Source organism: Embiotoca jacksoni, unplaced genomic scaffold, assembly GCF_022577435.1.
Source record: "Embiotoca jacksoni isolate LCO1_2020_lvr unplaced genomic scaffold, fEmbJac1.0.p SCAF_8, whole genome shotgun sequence".
Lineage (NCBI taxonomy): Eukaryota > Metazoa > Chordata > Actinopteri > Embiotocidae > Embiotoca > Embiotoca jacksoni.
In genome coordinates this window covers 1,659,752-1,680,217 of record NW_027185436.1, presented here as the reverse complement: position 1 = coordinate 1,680,217, position 20,466 = coordinate 1,659,752, and the positions used below count along the sequence as shown (strand labels likewise).

The 20,466-nt window shown below is 40.8% G+C and overlaps 2 protein-coding genes across 3 annotated transcripts in view; both read right to left on the bottom strand.

Moving 5' to 3' along the window:
* Nucleotides 1–1,184: 1,184 nt before the first annotated feature.
* Nucleotides 1,185–3,264, bottom strand: LOC138215964 (interleukin-1 beta-like). The gene is made up of 4 exons (XM_069178497.1): nt 3,045–3,264; nt 2,570–2,734; nt 1,949–2,082; nt 1,185–1,721 (listed from the first exon to the last, which is right to left on the bottom strand). Exons 1-4 carry the CDS (start codon nt 3,262–3,264, stop codon nt 1,500–1,502), a joined length of 741 nt encoding a protein of 246 aa, XP_069034598.1. The 3' UTR covers nt 1,185–1,499.
* An 11,521-nt stretch (nt 3,265–14,785) lies between these two features.
* LOC138215835 (metal transporter CNNM4) overlaps nt 14,786–20,466 on the bottom strand; it is a 48,075-nt gene continuing 42,394 nt past the window's right edge. For both annotated transcript variants that reach the window (XM_069178256.1, XM_069178257.1), the window contains one exon: nt 14,786–19,692. In XM_069178256.1, the coding sequence (XP_069034357.1) occupies nt 19,444–19,692 (249 nt within the window). In that variant the 3' untranslated portion in view covers nt 14,786–19,443. The remainder of the gene's footprint in view (nt 19,693–20,466) is intronic.

Here is a 20,466-nt window from a genome sequence, read left to right as displayed (position 1 = left end):
GGAAACTTGGCAATTATTCAAACATGTGAACACTGGTTGGATTCTGTGTCTTTGTTGGACTCTGCTAGTACAAAGCCAATATGTGTCAGCCCCCAGTCCTGCGTGTTCTTTTAATGAGGCAATAGGAGAAGATGTCAGGCTTCAAGATATTTATTTAACAGCAGAATAATCAGTGTTACAGAGCTCTGGGTCCAGACTATGCTTCCCTGACAACAACAGAGTATGTGTCAGTTCACGAAGTCTGACCTCCTGACTCTCCCTGACCCAGTCTTCTTATAGTACAGGAACCAAAAAGTCATGTATGGTGATGTGTCCTTTGTTGATTGGTCGAGGTGGGGGTCTTGCCTTGTGGGGACGTGTTGCTCAGGTCAGTAACTTATTCCTGTTTTATGACTCGGAAGAAATAAGAAAGGCAGGAGGTGAAACTAGTGGTCGTAGCAGCAGCATGCTGACCCCAACAGGATCGCTGACCTCAGCAGTATCGCTGACCTCTACAGAAACAGCCTGTTGCATACGCCTGAGGATTAATAGTTGATTAATACGAGATTGTATATAAGGAATATAATATGGCATACATATATAGTATTATTGTAAGCAAAGATTAGCATAGGATAGTACAGTCTCCGTGGCCTTAGTTGCCATTTGTGATCTTGTGTGTGAACAGGAAATCATAAGAGCTGGGGGATTTGATTTTGATTTGATTTTGATTTTATACACTTTATTAATCCCCGAGGGGAAATTTCTTCACTACAGCAGGGGGGGCTCTCAGGGGGGAGCTGCTGCAGCAGGCTGCCACTAGCGCGGCGCCAGGTAACCTGACCTGAGGTGCATGTTTTTGGATGATGGGAGGAAGCCGGAGAACCCGGAGAGAACCCACGCAAGCACAGGGAGAACATGCAAACTCCGCACAGAAAGGCCCAGGACCGGATTCAAACCCGGAACCTTTTTTGCTGTGAGGTGACAGTGCTAACCACTGCACCACCGTGCCGGGAGAGTGCTAAGAACTGGGGTATCGCTATTCTCTGTTCTGACACTATTTGTTTCTGTTTGAGCTGTGCCCTTTACCAAATCCTCACAGAGCATATAAAACACAAATTCAAATTAGTTAGAAGATTTTATTCAAGAATAATTGTAAGCAGATTTTCCAAATAAATATAAATGTAAATAGATAGATAAATAAATAAATACATACAAAGCATTAACAATGTGTCATGTTGTACAGAACAATAAATAGATAGGCATGTTCAGCAGACAGCTCAACGATGCCAACTTGTGATGAAACTTGTCAATACATTAAGCATTTCACTTTATGTACTTGGTACATACTCTGTAAAACTTGCGGAAGTCAGTGGTAACACATTTTTCTTTGTTGCTGATTGCTTCAAAACACTTGAAGTGCAGTATAGCTTGCACTCTTTAATACCCATCTTTTCTTAAGACGGTTAAATTCCAGCCCCAGAAGCAGATCCATATTCCACTTTGGGTTTCTTTGAGGGGTTTTAACTCTGACGCTGGATGTTGAAGGTTGGGTAGCATGTGCCGGCCTCCTGGCACATTTCCACCGGCTTGTTTTCCTGCTGTGCCGTGCTGATGTACCAGTTGGGGTAGCGGGCAGACATGAGAGTGCTGACGTCCAGCCCAGTGTCCCGTTTGTAGAAGAGAAATCGCACCATTTCACTTTCTGAGCTGATCCTCAACAGACTGCTTTTGTCCTCCACCGCCTGAAGAGTGAACAGATCAATGTCAGAAGGTTTTACAGTGAACGAAATTAGGCCCACAAGCTCAAATCACATGTGTGTATAAATGTACACTTATAATAACAGTTTAGATGACCAGGTAGATCAGCTTTGCTTAGTTCCTCTTTGAGCTTTTTGAAATTAGTCACGTGGGATTAATTTAACACAGAGAACTGTTTAGTCTTCATGTGAGATTCATGTAAGAGCTTTACCTCCAGATGCAGGGTTGGCTCTTCACCATCCTTGTGACAAGACAGGTAGAGATTTGTGCCCTTGATGCCCAAAGCCACAGGCCTGGCCTCAGCGCTGGGTACAGGGTGCACGTAGGTTGACATGTTCAGGTGAACTGAGGAGAGAGTAGAGGGCACTGGTTCACTTTCATGGCTGTGACGGCACACAAATGCTACCTCCTGTGCATTTTGTTGAAAGCACACTTCAATTCATACAAACAAATTTGACGTACATGTTCTTTTCATTTTGTTATATTTTCATGCTGTACTGTATATTTTATTCCACTGCTTTTAAGAGGAAAAGTTTGTTTAGAAGGCCAATGGTGAAATGGGACCTCTTACACGTCAGTTAAAGCTCAAATTAAGATATTCGTGTGTGTGTGTTATGTTACAGGGTGACTTGCATCCTGCAAAAGAATGCAGCAGTGGGGGAAACACTGAACTTTTAGGGAATTTTAAGCGTAAAAAGATACTTTTTTTAAACAGCTGTATATATTAAGCCAACAATTCACATATTAACTAAAAAAAAATCTGTAATCTCAAAATGTAATGTAAAATGCAATGAGTTTCTAACCATCCGATCCAACTGTGATGTGCATTTACCTTTGCGGTTGTCACTTCCTCCCTGCAGCATCACCGCGTGCAGCTCCATACTGTTCTCGATCAGGACTAAGCTCCTCTTCTGGCTGTCAGTCACGCTGCACTTGTGCTCACCAGTCCTGCGGAAGTGAACTGGTGGAGCTGACTCGCGATCGCAAACAATTTGCTCTGAGAAAAGAAGCGGTACAGCTGTTTAGTTATGATGTCGTTATGATTTTTTTATGTTCTTTAATCACAGGTATTAGTTGTATGGACTTTCTATTTACATAAAAATGATAAGCACTGAAGACTGTTTATGTAAACTCTTAGTTATCAGTAAATCACTTCCCATAGATGAGAGTATTTTTTAGCTTTTAGTTTATAGAGTTAAAAAGAGATCAACTCTATTCAGGTATGATCTGCTAACAGTGAAAAAACAGTCTCGTATGTTTTTTTTTAATTCAACAGTGTTAAAATACAGGCTTGTCTGTCTGACTACCTTTCACGATGCTCTCCATCATGATGTTGAGCAGGATTTCATCTCTGAACTCGGTGCCCAGCACAGACTCATATGTGGGGGACTTCAGCCTCTCCATGGCGATGATGAGGTTGACGACGCGCTTCATTGACAGTGGATGATTTGAAACCTCCAGGTCCACTCCCTCGGGCATCTTGTGGTTCCACATCTCGCTCACGTTGCAGCTCATCTTGGATTCCATCTTTTTTTTTTAGAGTTAATAAAGATCTGCAGGAAGACAGAAAATGTATCACAAAATATTTAGTGACTTAATGATGCATTATTTAGGTTAACTTCTACCTTTTTCAGTTTTCTATTCTGCTTATTATCCACTCATATAACTATTTACCCCTTGACCTAGTGTTGTAAAGGCTTCAGTAAAGGCTAATGTACCATCACTTCTATTTACTGTATTTTGAAAAGGTAAATTAAAGAAACTGTCCCGCAGTATTAAAGTGGCCTTAAGCCAGTCAAAGAACCTGTTTAAAATCTGCTCCAGATGAAGACAGAGACAAAACAAACAATTTACCTGTTAAAGCCTGTAGATCAGAAGCTGTATTAGAGTGCTCTCTTAGTAGTTGTGCTGTCGCTGTTGTTCTGTCTGGTCTGTGCTGATCTATAGGGTTTTTATACTCACTCACCACCCTAGGGAAATTTTGGGCCAGACAGGAAGTATAATTACCAGCTTAATGATGCAATCCTGTAATGTACTTCTACGTAAAAGACAGCGTAATGAAAATAACAAGTGTTACTCATATTATAAAAGAAAGACATCGGAATCCTCCATTTGCATAGTAGTACATAATGTGTGATTTTACACGTTTTTCAAGTTTTGATAATTATAGTAACAAGAAGTTGTTGTTAACATTGTGGTCTTGTTTGTCTTTATGGGGTGTTTTACAGCCAGTTGACATCAGTAAATGTTAGACATACAACACAGATGTAATCACCACCAAACCATCCATAAAACAATAGAAGAAGATTCCCTCAGTTGACATACAAAGCCCAAAAAAGTCAATTTAGTTTACAGTCTTTCAGAGAAACCAAGAAATGTTGCTGCAAACAAATTCAACGTTAGATTCCAAACAGTTTTCTGCTTAAACCTGATTTAAGATTTTCCAAATTGTCTTAATTTTTCTAGTATTTTAGGGGAACAGTTGGCAGGGATAAAATCTAACATTCATAATTGTGTTTTTATTGGTCCTCACCTATCGTGTGTCCTCACACCACCTGAAAATCAACCTCGACAAGAGTGAATTGCTCTTCCTTCCAGGGAAAGACTCTCCCACCCTCGACCTGACTACTATTTTAATTAATTACTATTAAAAAATGTCCCCTCGGGGATTAATAAAGTAACTACCTAACCTAACCTACCTTGGACAACTCTGTGTTATCCTCGACCCTGACTGCTAGGAACCTCGACGTGACACTCGACAGTCAACTCTCCCTTACTGCCAATATAGATAGATAGATAGATAGATAGATAGATAGATAGATAGATAGATAGATAGATAGATAGATAGATAGATAGATAGATAGATAGATAGACAGATAGACAGATAGACAGATAGATAGATAGATAGATAGATAGATAGATAGATAGATAGATAGACAGATAGACAGATAGACAGACAGACAGATAGATTAGATAGATAGATAGATAGATAGATAGATAGATAGATAGATAGATAGACAGACAGACAGACAGACAGACATAGGTAGTTAGGTAGATAGGTAGTTACTTTATTAATCCCACAGGGGGAATTTTTTTTGCTACAGCAGCATTATATTTTATATTATAAAAATGCACAGTATATACAATAAAATAGAATAAAATAAAATAGAATAATTAAATTAAATTGAAACTAACTAAACAATAGTGCAAAGATTTAAACAAATAATAAAAACAGACAACGGTGTTATTGTTGTGTGATGGATTTTGCCAGAGGTGAGTTATTGTATCGTCTTATTGCAGTGGGCAGGAATGATCTCCTGTATCAGGAATGATCTCCTGTATCAGGAATGATCTCCTGTATCTGTCCTTGTGACATCGGAGCTGGAGGAATCTTTTGGAGAACGTCCTCCTCTGTCCCTGCAGCAGGTGGTGGACAGGGTGGTCAGGATTATCCAATATGGATAATAGTTTGTTCAGCATCCTCCTCTTCACCACCTTTTCCAGGCTGTCCAGTTTGTAGCCAATGATGCAGCCGGCCTTCTTAACCAGTTTGTTAAGTCTGTTGGTGTCACCGGCTCCAATGCTGCCCCCCCCTCCCCCAGCAGACTACTAGAAGTACAGTTCACTGGCCACAACAGACTGGTAGAACATCTCCAACATCTTGCTGCACACATTGAAGGATCGAAGTTTCCTCTAGAAAAAGAGTCGACTCATGGGGTCATGGCGTTGATGGTGGAAGAGACCTTTGGAGTTGAGGACTCTGTGTCCATGCAGCTCACCAGGGGGGACAAAAGGGGGAGAGGGGAAGGCAGCAGAGGTGTTTGGGAGGTGTGGTGTGTGGAGGAGACAGATGAGGGCGGTGAACTAAACCTGTTGAAGAAACAGTTTAGCTCTTTGGCCCTCTCCACTGCAACAACACGTTCCTGTAGATACATGCTGCACAACATCAGGAGAATACGTCCTCTTCTCACTCAGAAGGCGGCGCAGGTTCTGGTCCAGGTTCTGGTCATCTCACGCCTAGACTACTGTAACTCCCTCCTGGCAGGTCTACCTGTTAGTGCCATCCAACCTCTGCAGCTCATCCAGAATGCCGCAGCTCGACTGGTCTTTAACCTCCTAAATTCACTCACACTACTCCGCTCCTCCTCCTCCTCCTCCTCTTCCTCCTTTTCCTCCGCTCCCTTCACTGGTTACCAGTAGCTGCCTGCATCTGTTTCAAGACATTGGTACTTGCGTACCGCACTGCGAACAGATTGGGTCCAGTCTACATCCAGGACATGGTCCAACCTTACATCCCAGCCCGCTCCCTCCGCTCTGCTTCTACCAATCGGCTTGTTGCTCCTCGCTGAGCTAAACACTCTACAAAATCACGACTGTTTGCTGTCCTGGCTCCTAAATGGTGTAATGAGCTCCCCACCGACATCAGGACAGCTGAAAGTCTGTACATCTTCCACCGCAAACTAAAAACACACCTCTTCAGACTTTACCTTGAACAGTAGAACTTTAGTAGCACTTAAAATTACACTTACTGATAGAACTTTGTAGTTTGGCTTTCTTGAAGAAATTGTATTTTCTTGATTCTTGTTGTTCTGGGTTTTGTACCCTCATGGTTGAAATGCACTTATTTTTAAGTCGCTTTGGATAAAAGTGTCAGCTAAATGAAATGTAATGTAATTGGTGAATAGTCACCTGAAACTGAGAATTGTTTTCATTACCTGAGGATGAGTGTTTTATATCTACATAGGGAGTGGGTCCTTCTCAGAGTGCGCCATGCCATGTTTGCAAATTTAGCAAATGTGCTGCTTATGAAACATGCTCAGCCAATTTCATTGTACAAGATTTACAGCAAAGGTTTAGCGTTTTGGAGACTGAGCTTGTCTAACTCCCTGCTACAAGGTTCGTTAAAGGAGCAGCTGAATATCACCTACAGCTGGCATCCCATTAGCTTAGCTTAGCACAAAGCCTGGAAACATGGAGAAACAACTAGCCTGGCTCTGTCCAAAGGTTAAACAAATTTACCTTTGAGCATTTTCAAACCTCATCAATCAATATATTCTGTCTTGTTTCTTTAAATCTTGAGAAAACCAAAGTGTAAAAGCAAAATGTTGAACTATTCCAGGAACTTATTGGTTGCGTACAAAAAGTGGTCCAGACATATCCCTGTAAATGTGCAAATGGTGTTTTTACTCTGCAGCTTTTGTACAGATTAAACAGACCATACAAGTGTTAGAGGTGCTGTTGGATTCTGGGAACTTGGGACATGTTTAAACTAGCCTTTTGCTCCCGTTGTCCTTCTTTGTGCTGAACACATGCAGCGCTGTATAAGAAGCATGTTTACGATCACACACTGCATCCAGTTTATCAAATCTGAATCGTTTTAAAACAAGAAACATATGATTTTCAGCAGGAAGATGGAGCCAGATTATCATCATCAACGGTCAGGGTATCATTTTAAGAACATCATTTTGATTAGCTAAAGTTGGCTGAAAGCTGCTTTGTCCCTGAGAAATGTATTATTAATTTATTAAAGTAAATAGGTGAAAGGTCATCAAATGAAATCCAAAATTTTCTTCTCTGCTATTTTTAAATCTTCTCCCATCTTTGACAAGGGCCTTTGGAATATTTGTGGTCCTTATGATGTGAAAAAGTTTTCCACGAGATATATTACTTGTTTGTTTTTGAGACTTTCACAATAGCGGCAGAATCTGATATTTCTTCACTTCCTTGCCTGCTGAAGTGTGATGGAGAGGAAGCTGCGTCATCCTCTCTTATCAGACTGGATTCAGACAGCTTTGAGAAGCAGTGACTTCAACCTGGGAGGGCTGCGGTAATATACTGTTTGATATTTATGTTATTTACTCAGTGTTCTAATCAAAAACTATAAGAACTTTAAATGTTCACAAATACAAAATAATGAACAAGTTGCAATTATGTATCATCAGAAAATTTGACTAACTTCACCCAAACTACCTTTCCAAGCTACCATCACTGGCGGTCCACCACTAGAAATGGTAGAGTTGGACACTACTAGTATCCCAATCCATAGAGCCATACCTCTTGCATAGCTCTAAACCATTGTTGTTGGACCATACACAGTTTCTTTAGCTCTCCAATAACTGTTCATTGGAAGAGCTAGCACTTCTTTTATGAAAAGAAGGACATAACACAACCAGAAAATTACATTATTCCTTCCACATTATCATCCATTCTTCAACTCCATGGAGGAATTATTTTCCTCATCAAGGATGAAAGCTGAAGGCCTCCAGACCACATGATCAGATGCCCCTCTTGGATACGTTTAATGTTGGATGTCTGGACATAACAGCAAACTGCCAGTGATAGACCAGGCAGGCAAAAGGGACCTTTCCCAGGCGGATTGCAAATTATGGACAGTAAAAACAAAGAAAACAAACCATTAAATGAATAAATGTGCCCAAAGTATTGAACAGTACTGTAACTATTTAAATAAGTAAATACTCTATCTATACAATAATGAAATGTTTGAATGGAATTTTGGTTTTCATTTAGATAAAAAACATCTAAATAAAATAAAGTGATGTTAGTGATTTTTAGGTCATTATGTAATGACTAAAAAACTGTCTTTCAGATTAACGGCTGTGCTCAAGTGTACATCAGCAAAGAGAACTTTATCAGGAGTTAGAGACGTGTGGTAACAATTAAAAAATTAAAACTGTAACACGTGTCTCCAATGATCTCCAATGGTTTGGTGATTAAACTTCAAATTGCACAAATGGGAAATATTTACATTTGAATGAGAAGGAGCTCATCGTATCAGAAAAATATATCTCCATGTGTTGTGTTGTCCCAAACGGCAGAATAACAGATGACCCCAAACTGCCCAGTCATTTATACAGCTCACCAAAATGTTATATGTGAACTGACAACAGAATGGCGTGCTGCCGCAAAGCCTAAACAAATCAATGCATATATTCATATTTACAACAACTACAAAAACAACACTGTTGGGAAATTAGAATACAATATTACAAATCATCAAACAGAAGAAGAAAAAGACAGAAAATCAGTCAGTTCATCTGCAGTCTGATGAGATCAAGTACTTTCAATGCAGAAATTTCCTAAATGTCTCATCACGTTCTGTTTCGGACAAAAACTGGAAAATCTGGAATGTTCTGTGTTTTTCCCATTCAAAGAAATAGCTGTGGAAAATTTGTGTGAGTGTGTGTGTGTGTGTGTGTGTGTGTGTGTGTGTGTGTGTGTGTGTGTGTGTGTGTGTGTGTGTGTGTGTGTGTGTGTGAGTCCACATTAGACATAACAAAGCAGGGTGTGTTGTGGCCACACTGACACATTGCTGCTCTTCCTTGTGGGTGAATCACTCTTATTTAATTGTTGTTGACTAATGTAGTGAAACTTTCACATCACTTATTATTGTAAAAAAAAACTAAGGAAGTGAGAAAATGTAGAAATAACACAATGGAGTTGCCGAAATTTAAAAACGTATGAAGGTATGATTTGTGTGATTCCCAATTTTGCATGTAAATGTGTACTGATTGGACGTGGGTCAGAGCAACTGTGCCTTTTTTTTTTATAATCAGTACGTATTTATGTATGTACTTATACGTAATTTATCATCATTTAAACGCGGGATTTAAATGGGAAATATTCTTTTTGTTTTACTCTGAATTATTGATTAACGGTCTTGACCACAGGCTACTACTCCTCTGTGGTTGCAGGCTGTTCTATTAGACAGTTTGTTTGAGGAAGTGATGCAACTGGACAACCAGAGCCGTGTATCTTCCACATGAATATGTTATGCTAATCAGCTCTCCAACCCCACTGCCAGCACTGAGACTACTACAAAACATCAAGTCATTTTAGCTCTATGGAGAAAAAATCTTGACAATATTTAAAACGTCAGCAGATTTAATCAGTCTGGTGTATCAGTCCAAATTACACTAAAAACATCAGCATCTTATTGTTCTTGTTCAGTAACTTTCTGTGAAAGGAAAGGTATTCATAAGCAGTATATTAACATTTAATAACTCACTAGAATGTGGTTGGAAGCAGATATAAGTGTTTATCGATGCATTTCTGAACAACTGCAGCTCCTCCTGTGGGAACGTAAGGTGAGGTCAGTGTTGATAGTGAATTATAATTCATCAGTTATGCAGAATAAATGCTAATGTTGCTGCATGTCTATTGGATGTGTGAATGAACAACTGCTTGCTTTGCTAAATGAATGTTATGAGGTGGTAATATGTGAATGTTGTGTTCACACACATAAGTGGACAAAAAAAATAAAATCAAGTGAGTTAACCTTTTACTTTGAGCCCCTCTTTTAGAAACACTCACTATGACGTACTTGTAAGCAGATTCAGAGATATTCAAATATTCATTCTCTTTTTTTTTTAGCTTTGACTTGGTCTCTGCCAACTCCTGAAAAATAATCTGTCTCATTAGCTGCTAAATACTAGACAATGAGTTTATTACACAGTAAAACAGTAAATGTGTATGCTTAAAATTATAAACAAAAAAACAAAACAACGAGTGGTGATTTGCAGGGTGTCATTATGAATTCTCACTGTTATATTACATGTAACACACTGACACACTGTTAATATAAAAATGATGAATTGAGCAGCTTTAAACATGTGGATATGTGCATGAAATGCAGTGATGCCACAGCTCTGTGTGCTGAAGCTACTTTCATGTCTCTTGTGTTTCTTTGCTCGGTTAAATGAAAATTAAATAGAAATTGGAGTAAAGATATCTGAATCAGCTGACGTGTTGCCTGTGATCTAACACTAAAATAATATTTTGTTCAAACTCCCGTGACTTCATGCTTCTAGTCCACCAAATGTTGCACTCTTGGATAACCCTGACCACCCTCTCCACCTGCTGCAGGGACAGAGGAGGACGTTCTCCAAAAGACTCCTCCAGCTCCGCTGTCACAAGGACAGATACAGGAGATCATTCCAGATACAGGAGATCATTCCAGATACAGGAGATCATTCCTGATACAGGAGATCGTTCCAGATACAGGAGATCGTTCCAGATACAGGAGATCATTCCAGATACAGGAGATCATTCCAGATACAGGAGATCATTCCAGATACAGGAGATCGTTCCAGATATGGGAGATCGTTCCAGATACAGGAGATCGTTCCAGATACAGGAGATCATTCCAGATACAGGAGATCATTCCTGATACAGGAGATCGTTCCAGATACGGGAGATCGTTCCAGATACAGGAGATCGTTCCAGATACAGGAGATCATTCCAGATACAGGAGATCATTCCAGATACAGGAGATCATTCCAGATACAGGAGATCGTTCCAGATACGGGAGATCGTTCCAGATACGGGAGATCGTTCCAGATACAGGAGATCGTTCCAGATACAGGAGATCATTGATACAGGAGATCATTCCAGATACAGGAGATCATTGATACAGGAGATCATTCCTGATACAGGAGATCGTTCCAGATACAGGAGATCATTGATACAGGAGATCATTCCAGATACAGGAGATCATTCCAGATACAGGAGATCATTCCTGATACAGGAGATCGTTCCAGATACAGGAGATCATTCCTGATACAGGAGATCGTTCCAGATACAGGAGATCGTTCCAGGTACAGGAGATCATTCCTGATACAGGAGATCATTCCTGCCCACTGCAATAAGACTGTACAATAACTCAACTCACCTCTGGCCAAATCCATCACACTTCAATAACACCGTTTGCACTTTTGTGTAGTTTAATTTAGTTAAATTTAATATTATTTTATTTTTATTTGTATATACGTTTTATATAATGTACATTTAAATTTTTTTGTTTTTTTTGTTTAATATTTTTTACGAGCTTTGCTCTGTCTGTCTGTCTGTCTGTCTGTCTGTCTGTCTGTCTATCTATCTATCTATCTATCTATCTATCTATCTATCTATCTATCTATCTATCTACTTTTTGCTACGATGCATCAATATGAAAGCTGTAGTCACACTTAAAGATGACTGTTTTACTGCCAAAACATTCATCCATCATCGATAGCCGCTATATCCTGAACAGGGTGACGGGGTCCACTCTCACCAGGCGGCCCGTCCATCACAGGCCTGACCTAACGTATTACTGTTTTCAAATACAAGCTACGAGCAATGAAACAACCGAAAGTATTGTTACATCTAAACCTGTTCGGGCTTTAAAGTGTGGCTTAATGTTGATGCGTTATCAGTCTAAATTAGAAGACTTTGACCACGTTCTGCTTCCTGCTCTTTTATATTTTCCTGGTGCTGAAGTCAAACTGTGAATGCAGGACTTGCATATGAAACATCTCGATACTTCTCCCTCCTCCGTCACAGCTCAGGATCACACCATGAATCTTTGATTATGAGGTTGCCTCACAGTAAAATTTTGGGATCCTGAAGAAACCATTGTTAATACACTGCAGGATTTGGAGGGCGATGGTTCTGTCATCCTAAATCCTCTAAGCTGAGCCCTCTGAGGGAATTGTAGTGGGTCTAATTTAATACAATAAGAACAAAGTGACGAGAGATGTTTAATTAATGAGACTTGAAATGAAACTATTTTTTCTCTGCCTTCTAATGGCAGGTTTCTACGTTGTACTCACCCTATTTTACTAGACCAAAGCCAGTTTCATCATGTTTAATTACTATTGTAGCACACGTTGCATCTCTGTATTCTTTATTTGTCTGGCGTCAACTTGCATAACAGGTTTCACAAACAAAATTCCCAGTGATGACAGAAGGAGCAGCGTTTGGATTTTTCTGGTTTGAAATTCAACCCACTTCCTAAATTTCCCTTCCTTGTCAAGACTTGACTCATGTTTGGTTTTTACATGAGTCACAAGTAAACAATGAAGATACGTTTTATCACCTCGTGTTATCTGTCACTATATCAATGAAGTCTGTCTTATTTTTGTTTTGCAGGCGCATCATGGCTTTTACACACCACCAAGGTAAGAGGAAGGAACAACACAAGTGGGATTTTCAGGGTTATACTGCATGGATGAAAATAAAGTTTGAATATGAAAGATGACACAACAATAACAACAACAAAACCTGACAAAGACTTTTCTTTCAAACTCAAATCAGTTGGTAAAATCAGAGAAAACATTTGCCTTTATCTTCAGTGGGGTGATAAAATAAAATAAAAAATGTTTCATATCTTTATATCTGTAATATATCTTTACTCATTTTCCTCTTTTACTCATTTTGTTTCTTAGCTCCTAATTTTTCTGTTTTTTGGGCAAAACATCTAACTATTTATCTTTCCACATTTCATTTTGTCCTCAAATTTCTAAATCGTGTCTCCTCCTGCCACTGAATGTAATCTGAATTTTAATAAAACTTAAATAGGAGCTGAAGTTTGTCACCTACAGTTGTTTCTCTCCTCTGAGGGTCTGCAAAGTGAGAGCGCTGAGGAGCACACATGTACATGCAGCATGAGCTTCATTTATTGTTTGTAATTGTTCATTATTGTCGAAACAGAATCAATAAAGATTGACGGGCGATTCACAATCCACACTTTTCTGTTCTTCAGACAGGTGAGCTGTCACAGTTATTGGTGACAGAGCGGTCATCCTTGGGTTGTGTTCTGGGACATTTTTATTTCGTGTTGTCTGATCCATCTCTGGAGAGTCTAAATATATATTTTTATCTTAAGTTTATATTTTGTTTTGTTTTTTGGCATGCTGCATCTCAGTATTTAGTGATATTGGATGCATTCTGTGTCAAAGTTTCCCCTCTGACACACAGTCGTGTTCCCATCACTTCAGAAGACAATCTATTGATTTACATTCATTTCCTGCAGACTTCCCCTCACCTCATTGTGTAACCTAAACCAAACATTACCCAAACCTTAAACTTTTGACTAAGCCTATCTACGGAATATGAAGAAATATTGATATTGATATATGAATATGTTTTGTCCCAGACATCTATGTATTGTGGCTTTATCATGTCGTGCCGCTTTGTACCACAAGATGGTACAGTGACTCATTGCAGTGTGGGGACACGTTAACATTTTGACATGTCCCCCAAACTTTGAAAATAAACACACAGTATTGTATGCAGGTTCTTGGTTCGGACTTTAACCTGCGACGGACTGAACAAACTCCCGTGCGAAGTAAATACAGTGAGCGTGAAAGGAAGCAGAAGTTTCATGTGGCGCTACCTTACGAGCAGTCTTCTCCTGTATAATCGGGAGTACTGCGCACGCGGTAAATACAAGTTTTCTGGTAATCATCTTCGGCCTTCAGTGGGGATGTTCAGTTATAGATGCACTTCCAGATCCGCGTCTGTTGACGTTTGAAAACTCAAACCAATTAACAGGACTAAGGACACAAATACTGTCAGTCCCACATAAAGTGGGACATCTGGTCACCTTAAACATGAGAGGGAGACGTGTTGGCATACTCTAACCTTTTTGTTATGATCAATGGAGCAGTGAACACTGAAACAGAAGCAAAGCAAGAGTTTCTTCGGTGTTACTTTCCACAACAGCTCCTGACGACAGGGACGGTTCTTTCACTTCACGGTGGCACAAAAACTCAGAAGATCACCGAAGTTGTTGAGATGAATTATGAGGAGCCGCAAATATCCGGTCAAATTTGAACTACTCGTCTTCACTGTTGTTGAATATCTGTACAAAATGTAATGCAATTCATTCATATCTGTTAAGATGTTTCACACTGGATCAAAGTGGTTTACTGACTGAACACTGACATCCCCAAATGATTTAAGTGATGGGAAAAGAGCTCAGTTCGTTGACATAAATACATACCAATCCCACAAATACTTCACGAGGAGTTAAAGTCCTGCATTTACCAGTAAAATAACAAAAGTAATCTAATAGCAGTAAAATGTACGTATAACAAAATCTGTGACATCTGAAGGCCCAACAAAACCCAACCACAAACCAATTTGCAAGATGCTCATATTCTATCATATATTAATCTATCTACAACCAGCTGGAAATAAAGGTAATGAAATAACTATGTGTAACTATGTCCACAAAGCCAGAAAAAAAAACCCAGGACAATCACAAAGCTCCATAGAGAAATATATCTCAGTTTTATTAATAACTTTCTTCATCTTCAAAACTCATTAAGACAGAAATTATAAAACAGTATTTACACCTTGTTTCTCTGATTTTTAAGTTAAAGCATGCCAGAGAGAATGACGGACAATCAGCTGATTTTTCCCCCAAACACCAGTCGCTCCATTCGCTCTGTTCCCAAATTAAACTCATCAACAAATTAAAAAAGAACAATTGTTGTTTACCACAATTACTGACAGTGTTCTGAGGTACAAAAAAAATAACCAGACTTGATTCACAGGCACTCACACACACACACACACACACACACACACACACACACACACACACACACACACACCGTAATGAACACAAACCCAGTACATTTTAAAGCAGGTGGGGGGCACTCCCACATGTACACAAGTATAAACAAAAACACAAACAACAATCTCGACCATAAACATCTACAAAATGAACAAAAACAGTCCTCTGAAATGGGAGTGTGTTTGTCTGTTAAAAAGAACTCAGGAATGAACACAAGAAAAGAAAAAATAAAATGAAATCCAGTAGAGTCATTGAAGGCAACAGAACGGTGAGTTCGTCAGCTCCAAGCTGCTCTGCACACAACAGGGAAATTCAAAGAAATGCAATATCATGTTAAGGAAGTGGCAAAGAAATTATTGTGAAATCCCGGATACTGACAGTGTTGCGACAGAGCCGGCAAATTTGTCTTGTGTTGGGGAAAATACTGCTGAAGTGGCTCTATTTTGAATCCCACAAGAGTCCGAGCTGTTTTCATCTCATTCACTCCTGACGTGGAGAATAACGGTGAGTTAAGATACAGATTTCTCAGAAGCAGAGCTGTTGTCCCCAGAAGAAACCTCACTGGTTGAGTTAAACATCAGCAGGTGGAGCTGAAGGAACTTTCAAAATAAAACTTGAAAATTGCCTGGCTGTGATTTTTCTTTGTCTTTCTCAAAAGATGGAACAAGTTTCTGCCGTTTTCTGTCCACATTTTAAGATGAAATAATATCTACAACTAAACTGACTTAGCATTTAAACAAAGATTAAATAGATGACTTGAGTTGGGATTGTTCAGTGCATAGAAAGCCTGAGAGAAAGTCAAAACATTTTTACGAAAGCAACGGCCTCTCATTTAATCTCTAAATAAAACACATTTTGAGATCAAAGCTGGTAAAAAAAAAAAGAAATGAAAGAAAATCCTGGAAGATTGCGTTGGGATTTCAAAGAGTCACACAAGGAGTGAGGAGGTCACAAATGGCTTCATTGTTACAATCCAGTACTTCAGATTCCTGGAGACCATGTTGACATGGACACTGAACACTATTCAAATATTGCTGCTTTCCAAAATAAAATGAAAAAAAAAAAGAAGAAGAGCTGCAGGGACGTCGACTCCTGATTCAAATGAACTTTAGGAAACTATTTGTGTTCAAAAGAAAACCTGCTGCTAAATGTTACAGCTGCTATTTTTTTTGTTTTTATTCTACACTGGCTTTGGTTGGTTGCACTTTATTATAAAAAAAAAAAACAACCAACACATAATTCACTGGAAAATCCTGACCAGGTAACAGCAGCCCGATCGTTGATACCAAAAACATTTTAGTTCTAGCTTATGTTTTTACTAATTGAGCTAACTGGGTCTGAAAAACAAACAAACAAACAAACCAAACCTGGTGAGTTTGAACTCAACCAATAACGACTAAAACATGACGCTGTGGTTTTAGTGTCATGAAACTTCCCACAATATTCGGAGCGGAAGAGCTGCGAACGTTTGCCACTTATAAAGTGAAGCGCCCGCAGCCGCAGTGTGTTAAAGGATCGGGTCAATAAGGGCTTTAAGGCAGTGGGAGGCAACACCGGGTTACAGGGTTACAGTGTAACCGTGTTACCGTGTAACCGTGGTACCGTGTCACAGTGTAACCGTGTTACAGTGTAACCGTGGTACCGTGTCACAGTGTAACCGTGTAACCGTGTCACAGTGTAACCGTGTTACAGTGTTGCAGTGTAACCGTGTTACAGTGTAACCGTGTTACCATGTAACCGTGGTACTGTTACCGTGGTACCGTGTTACCGTGTAACCGTGTTAGTGTTGCAGTGTAACCGTGGTACTGTTACCGTGTTACCGTGTTACAGTGTTGCAGTGTAACCGTGTTACCGTGGTACAGTGTAACCGTGGTACTGTGTTACCGTGGTGCCGTGTTACCGTGGTACCGTGTTACCGTGGCACCGCGTGGCTCAGAAACTCTCCGAGCCGCCATCATCAGCCTCAACCTCTGTTTCTGTGACCAGTTCAGCTCAAACAGTTGCAAAGCTGGTGTCGTGTGAGTTCAGGCCCATAATGCATCAGCTCATAACGCAACACGTGGAGGAAAACGTCTGATATCCACAGGTGCTCAAAAAAACAAACAAAACAAAACAAAAAAAACACAATATAAAAGGGAATTATTAACAATTTCCATTTGCCATGTAGGCCCGAGGATTCGGGCTGATTCCAGTGATATGTTTGAGTTTAAGTGTAAAAAATCTTTAAAACATTTGTACCTGCAGAGCAGCCTGGAATTTACTCAAAAAGTAGTCAGTTCATGTTCTTGGTCTTTTCCACAACACTTGTGACATTTAAAGCTTTCCTAAAACAGAAGAGCCCAACGCAATATTCATGAAACTGCAGAAAAAAGAAAAGAGGAAGAATTACACTTGATTCAAAAATTGTTTTGGTTTCACATTCAAGCTGGGAACGAAATTAAAAGTGCTTCATATTTCCTCTTAGGTTTTGGTCGGACAATAATGACAAGCTGACCAGATGTTGAGCCACAGCCGTCGCAGTGCTTCAGTAGTTCTACTCTCTACTCTACTGTTTCTCAGTGTTGTTCACTAACACAAGAGGAAGTAGGGGATTTGGAAACTTAAGTCAGTGTTGTGGATTATTATTTTGATGTTAAAAAAAAAAAGAAAAGCAGCGACATTAAAAGAAAAATCCATCGTCACACTCCAATTCTTCAAGTCGGGACGATCTGATCCTTTAAGATTGTTCTCACATTTTCACGTCACTGAGAGAAGGCGGGAACTCGTCGTATCGTCCTGTGATCGACGTGCATGAGGTGGGAGGTGTTAGCGAAAGTGAAGGCAGAGCAGCAAAGATAAGAAAGAAACATGCAGCGAGAAAAACAAAAACTGATGATTTACTTTTCATGTTGTGTATTACAAAAAAAAAAAAAATAGAAAAAGGAAAGAAAGAAAAGGAGTTTTACGGATCCTGTCTGAAGGTGCAGTAAAATACAACTGGAGTGTATGCTGTTCCACAGAAAAACTATTTATGATAATCATTAAATACACACCAATGTCCTCCGTATAAAATGTGTCTGATGTCGGGCTGAGCAGAGTGTTTGGCTACAGAGACACAAATGTTAAAGTCTGCTGTTGTTACGGCGACCCCACCATCCCAGAGTTAAAGAAAGGAAACCCAAACATCAACGCAAAGGAACATTCAACGTGTAAAATCTCACAATAAGGCAAAATAAAATGACAGGTCATGCCTCTCCATCAACACAAATACACGCACACGCACACACACACACGCACATTAAAGTGAATAAATAAAGTCTCAGATTTCTTAAAGTATTTTCTAGTCAGAAAGTCATCAAGCTTTCCTCTTTTGGTTTCTGTTCCCACAAAGTCAGGTGGTAGCCATTTTTGGTCGCTCACACACACACACACACACACACACACACACACACACACACACACACACACACACACACACCCTTTCGTATAAGCAGAAAAGGACTCGTGAAGTGTCTTTGCTCTCAAATGTCTTCTTCTCTGTGAAAACTGATTCCTACGTAGAATGATTCATCTAAAAACGGCTCAACGCACCTTTTCAGTTCTCCATCCAGTGAAACAAAATCAGTCGGGGGGAAGAAAGCTGAAGATTTCACAGAGAGGAGGCAGTTTGAGAGGCGGGCGGCCACCGTTAACGTACCCTACACATTTAATTTAGCACATTCATTATATTTATATTGATTGTCTTAATCACAATACAGACTGGCTGTCTATCAGCGAGGAATCTCTGAACAACTTCGGGATAAAGGCTTTGGGCTACTCACCGTTTTGATATATATATTACCTACCTACCTACCTACCTACCTACCTACCTACCTACCCCCCTCCCCCCTCCTCACACAGAGTCCAACAATAAATATCTCCCTTTGTATTTCTACGGAACATATATGACGTCGTTTGAACTCCGCTGACGTGCTCGGGTCGTCTTTGACTTCTAGCTGTACGGATGCTGCGGCGGGGGGAGGGTGATGGGGGAGGAGGGGGGGGGGGGGGATGCAGGTTGCTACACATGCGGCGGAGTGGGGAGGGGCGAGGTGGGTTGCGGTTTGAGACCACACTTTCATTGTATGTTATGTACATCAGGAGGAGGAGGAGGAGGAGGAGGAGGAGGGGGGCGGAGTCTCCCTGAGTCTCTGATTTGGGACATGGAATTGGAAGTGACGCGCGCACGCACACACGCACACACGCACACACACACACACACACACACACACACACGCGCAAACACCCCCCCCCCCCCCCCTCCCCTTCCCCAGCATACATCCGAGCGCAGTAGAGCAGGTGTGCGAACACATCGTGGAGGATCGGGGTCAGACGCTGTTCTCCAGCGGGCTGTGGTGGTTCGCCGTGTGCGGTGAGTTCTGCTCGTTGAGGAGGAGGAGCGTCGTCTCGTCCGGGCCGTTCTCCGTGGGGGTGGAGTCTGCTCCCGGGTCCGGGACGGCGGTGGCGGGGGGAGTCGTCTGATCCAGGCGAGCCGCGCTGTGGCCGCTCTCGGGGGACTGAGGCGTGCTGTCCAGACGAGACGCCATCAGGCCGTTCTGGTACTGAGCCCGGGTGATCTGAAGCAGCGATGACATGTGACGTGTTAGAGCGGAACGACCTGTGCAATGATCACGCTGATGTCACACACCTGGCCGGCGGATGGATTATCTGACCAAAGGTGAAGCGCTCACTAAAACGCATCTTAACAAATCTGTCGGCAAAATTTGGGGGAAATGAAGGTTTTGTGTGGATAGAAGTCTTCGGATGTTCAGACTGCGAGCAAATCACACGTTTCTCGTTTCAGATCTTTGGGACAGACTGGTCCCGTTATTTGCAAGATTCGATTTGGCGTGTCCAGACTTCATCAACCTACCGCACGGGTTGCTGTGGTAACGACGTACGCGCATCTGTCGTAAGACAGAAGCTGTTGTTATCGTTCGTTATCGTTCCTCCTCTCTGACGGCGTCCTGCTCGCGGCAGACAGAGATGACGTGACCGCAAGAAATCCCATGAGGCAGCAGAGCGACCGGACCGAGACGCAGCAGCAGAAATCTGATTGGAATCAAACCAACTCCAAAATGTGGTTTCGGATCCAGGTTGCAAAATTTGGATTTCATGTATTTTTGGGGATTTCTCAAAAATCAATGCAGATACAATCTGAATCTGACAAAAAAAAAACTGGATTTGGGCTGGCAGTCTGAACATGACCTCAGATCTTCTACCTGGTGGGATTTAGTTTAGTCAGCAACAGCAGGGCTCTTTAGAGAGCTCTGTGGGACCTTGACTCGCTGATTCAGGACAGGAAAAAACCAACAACGAGTGTTCGTCTGTTGGTTAACTTGAATTCAGAG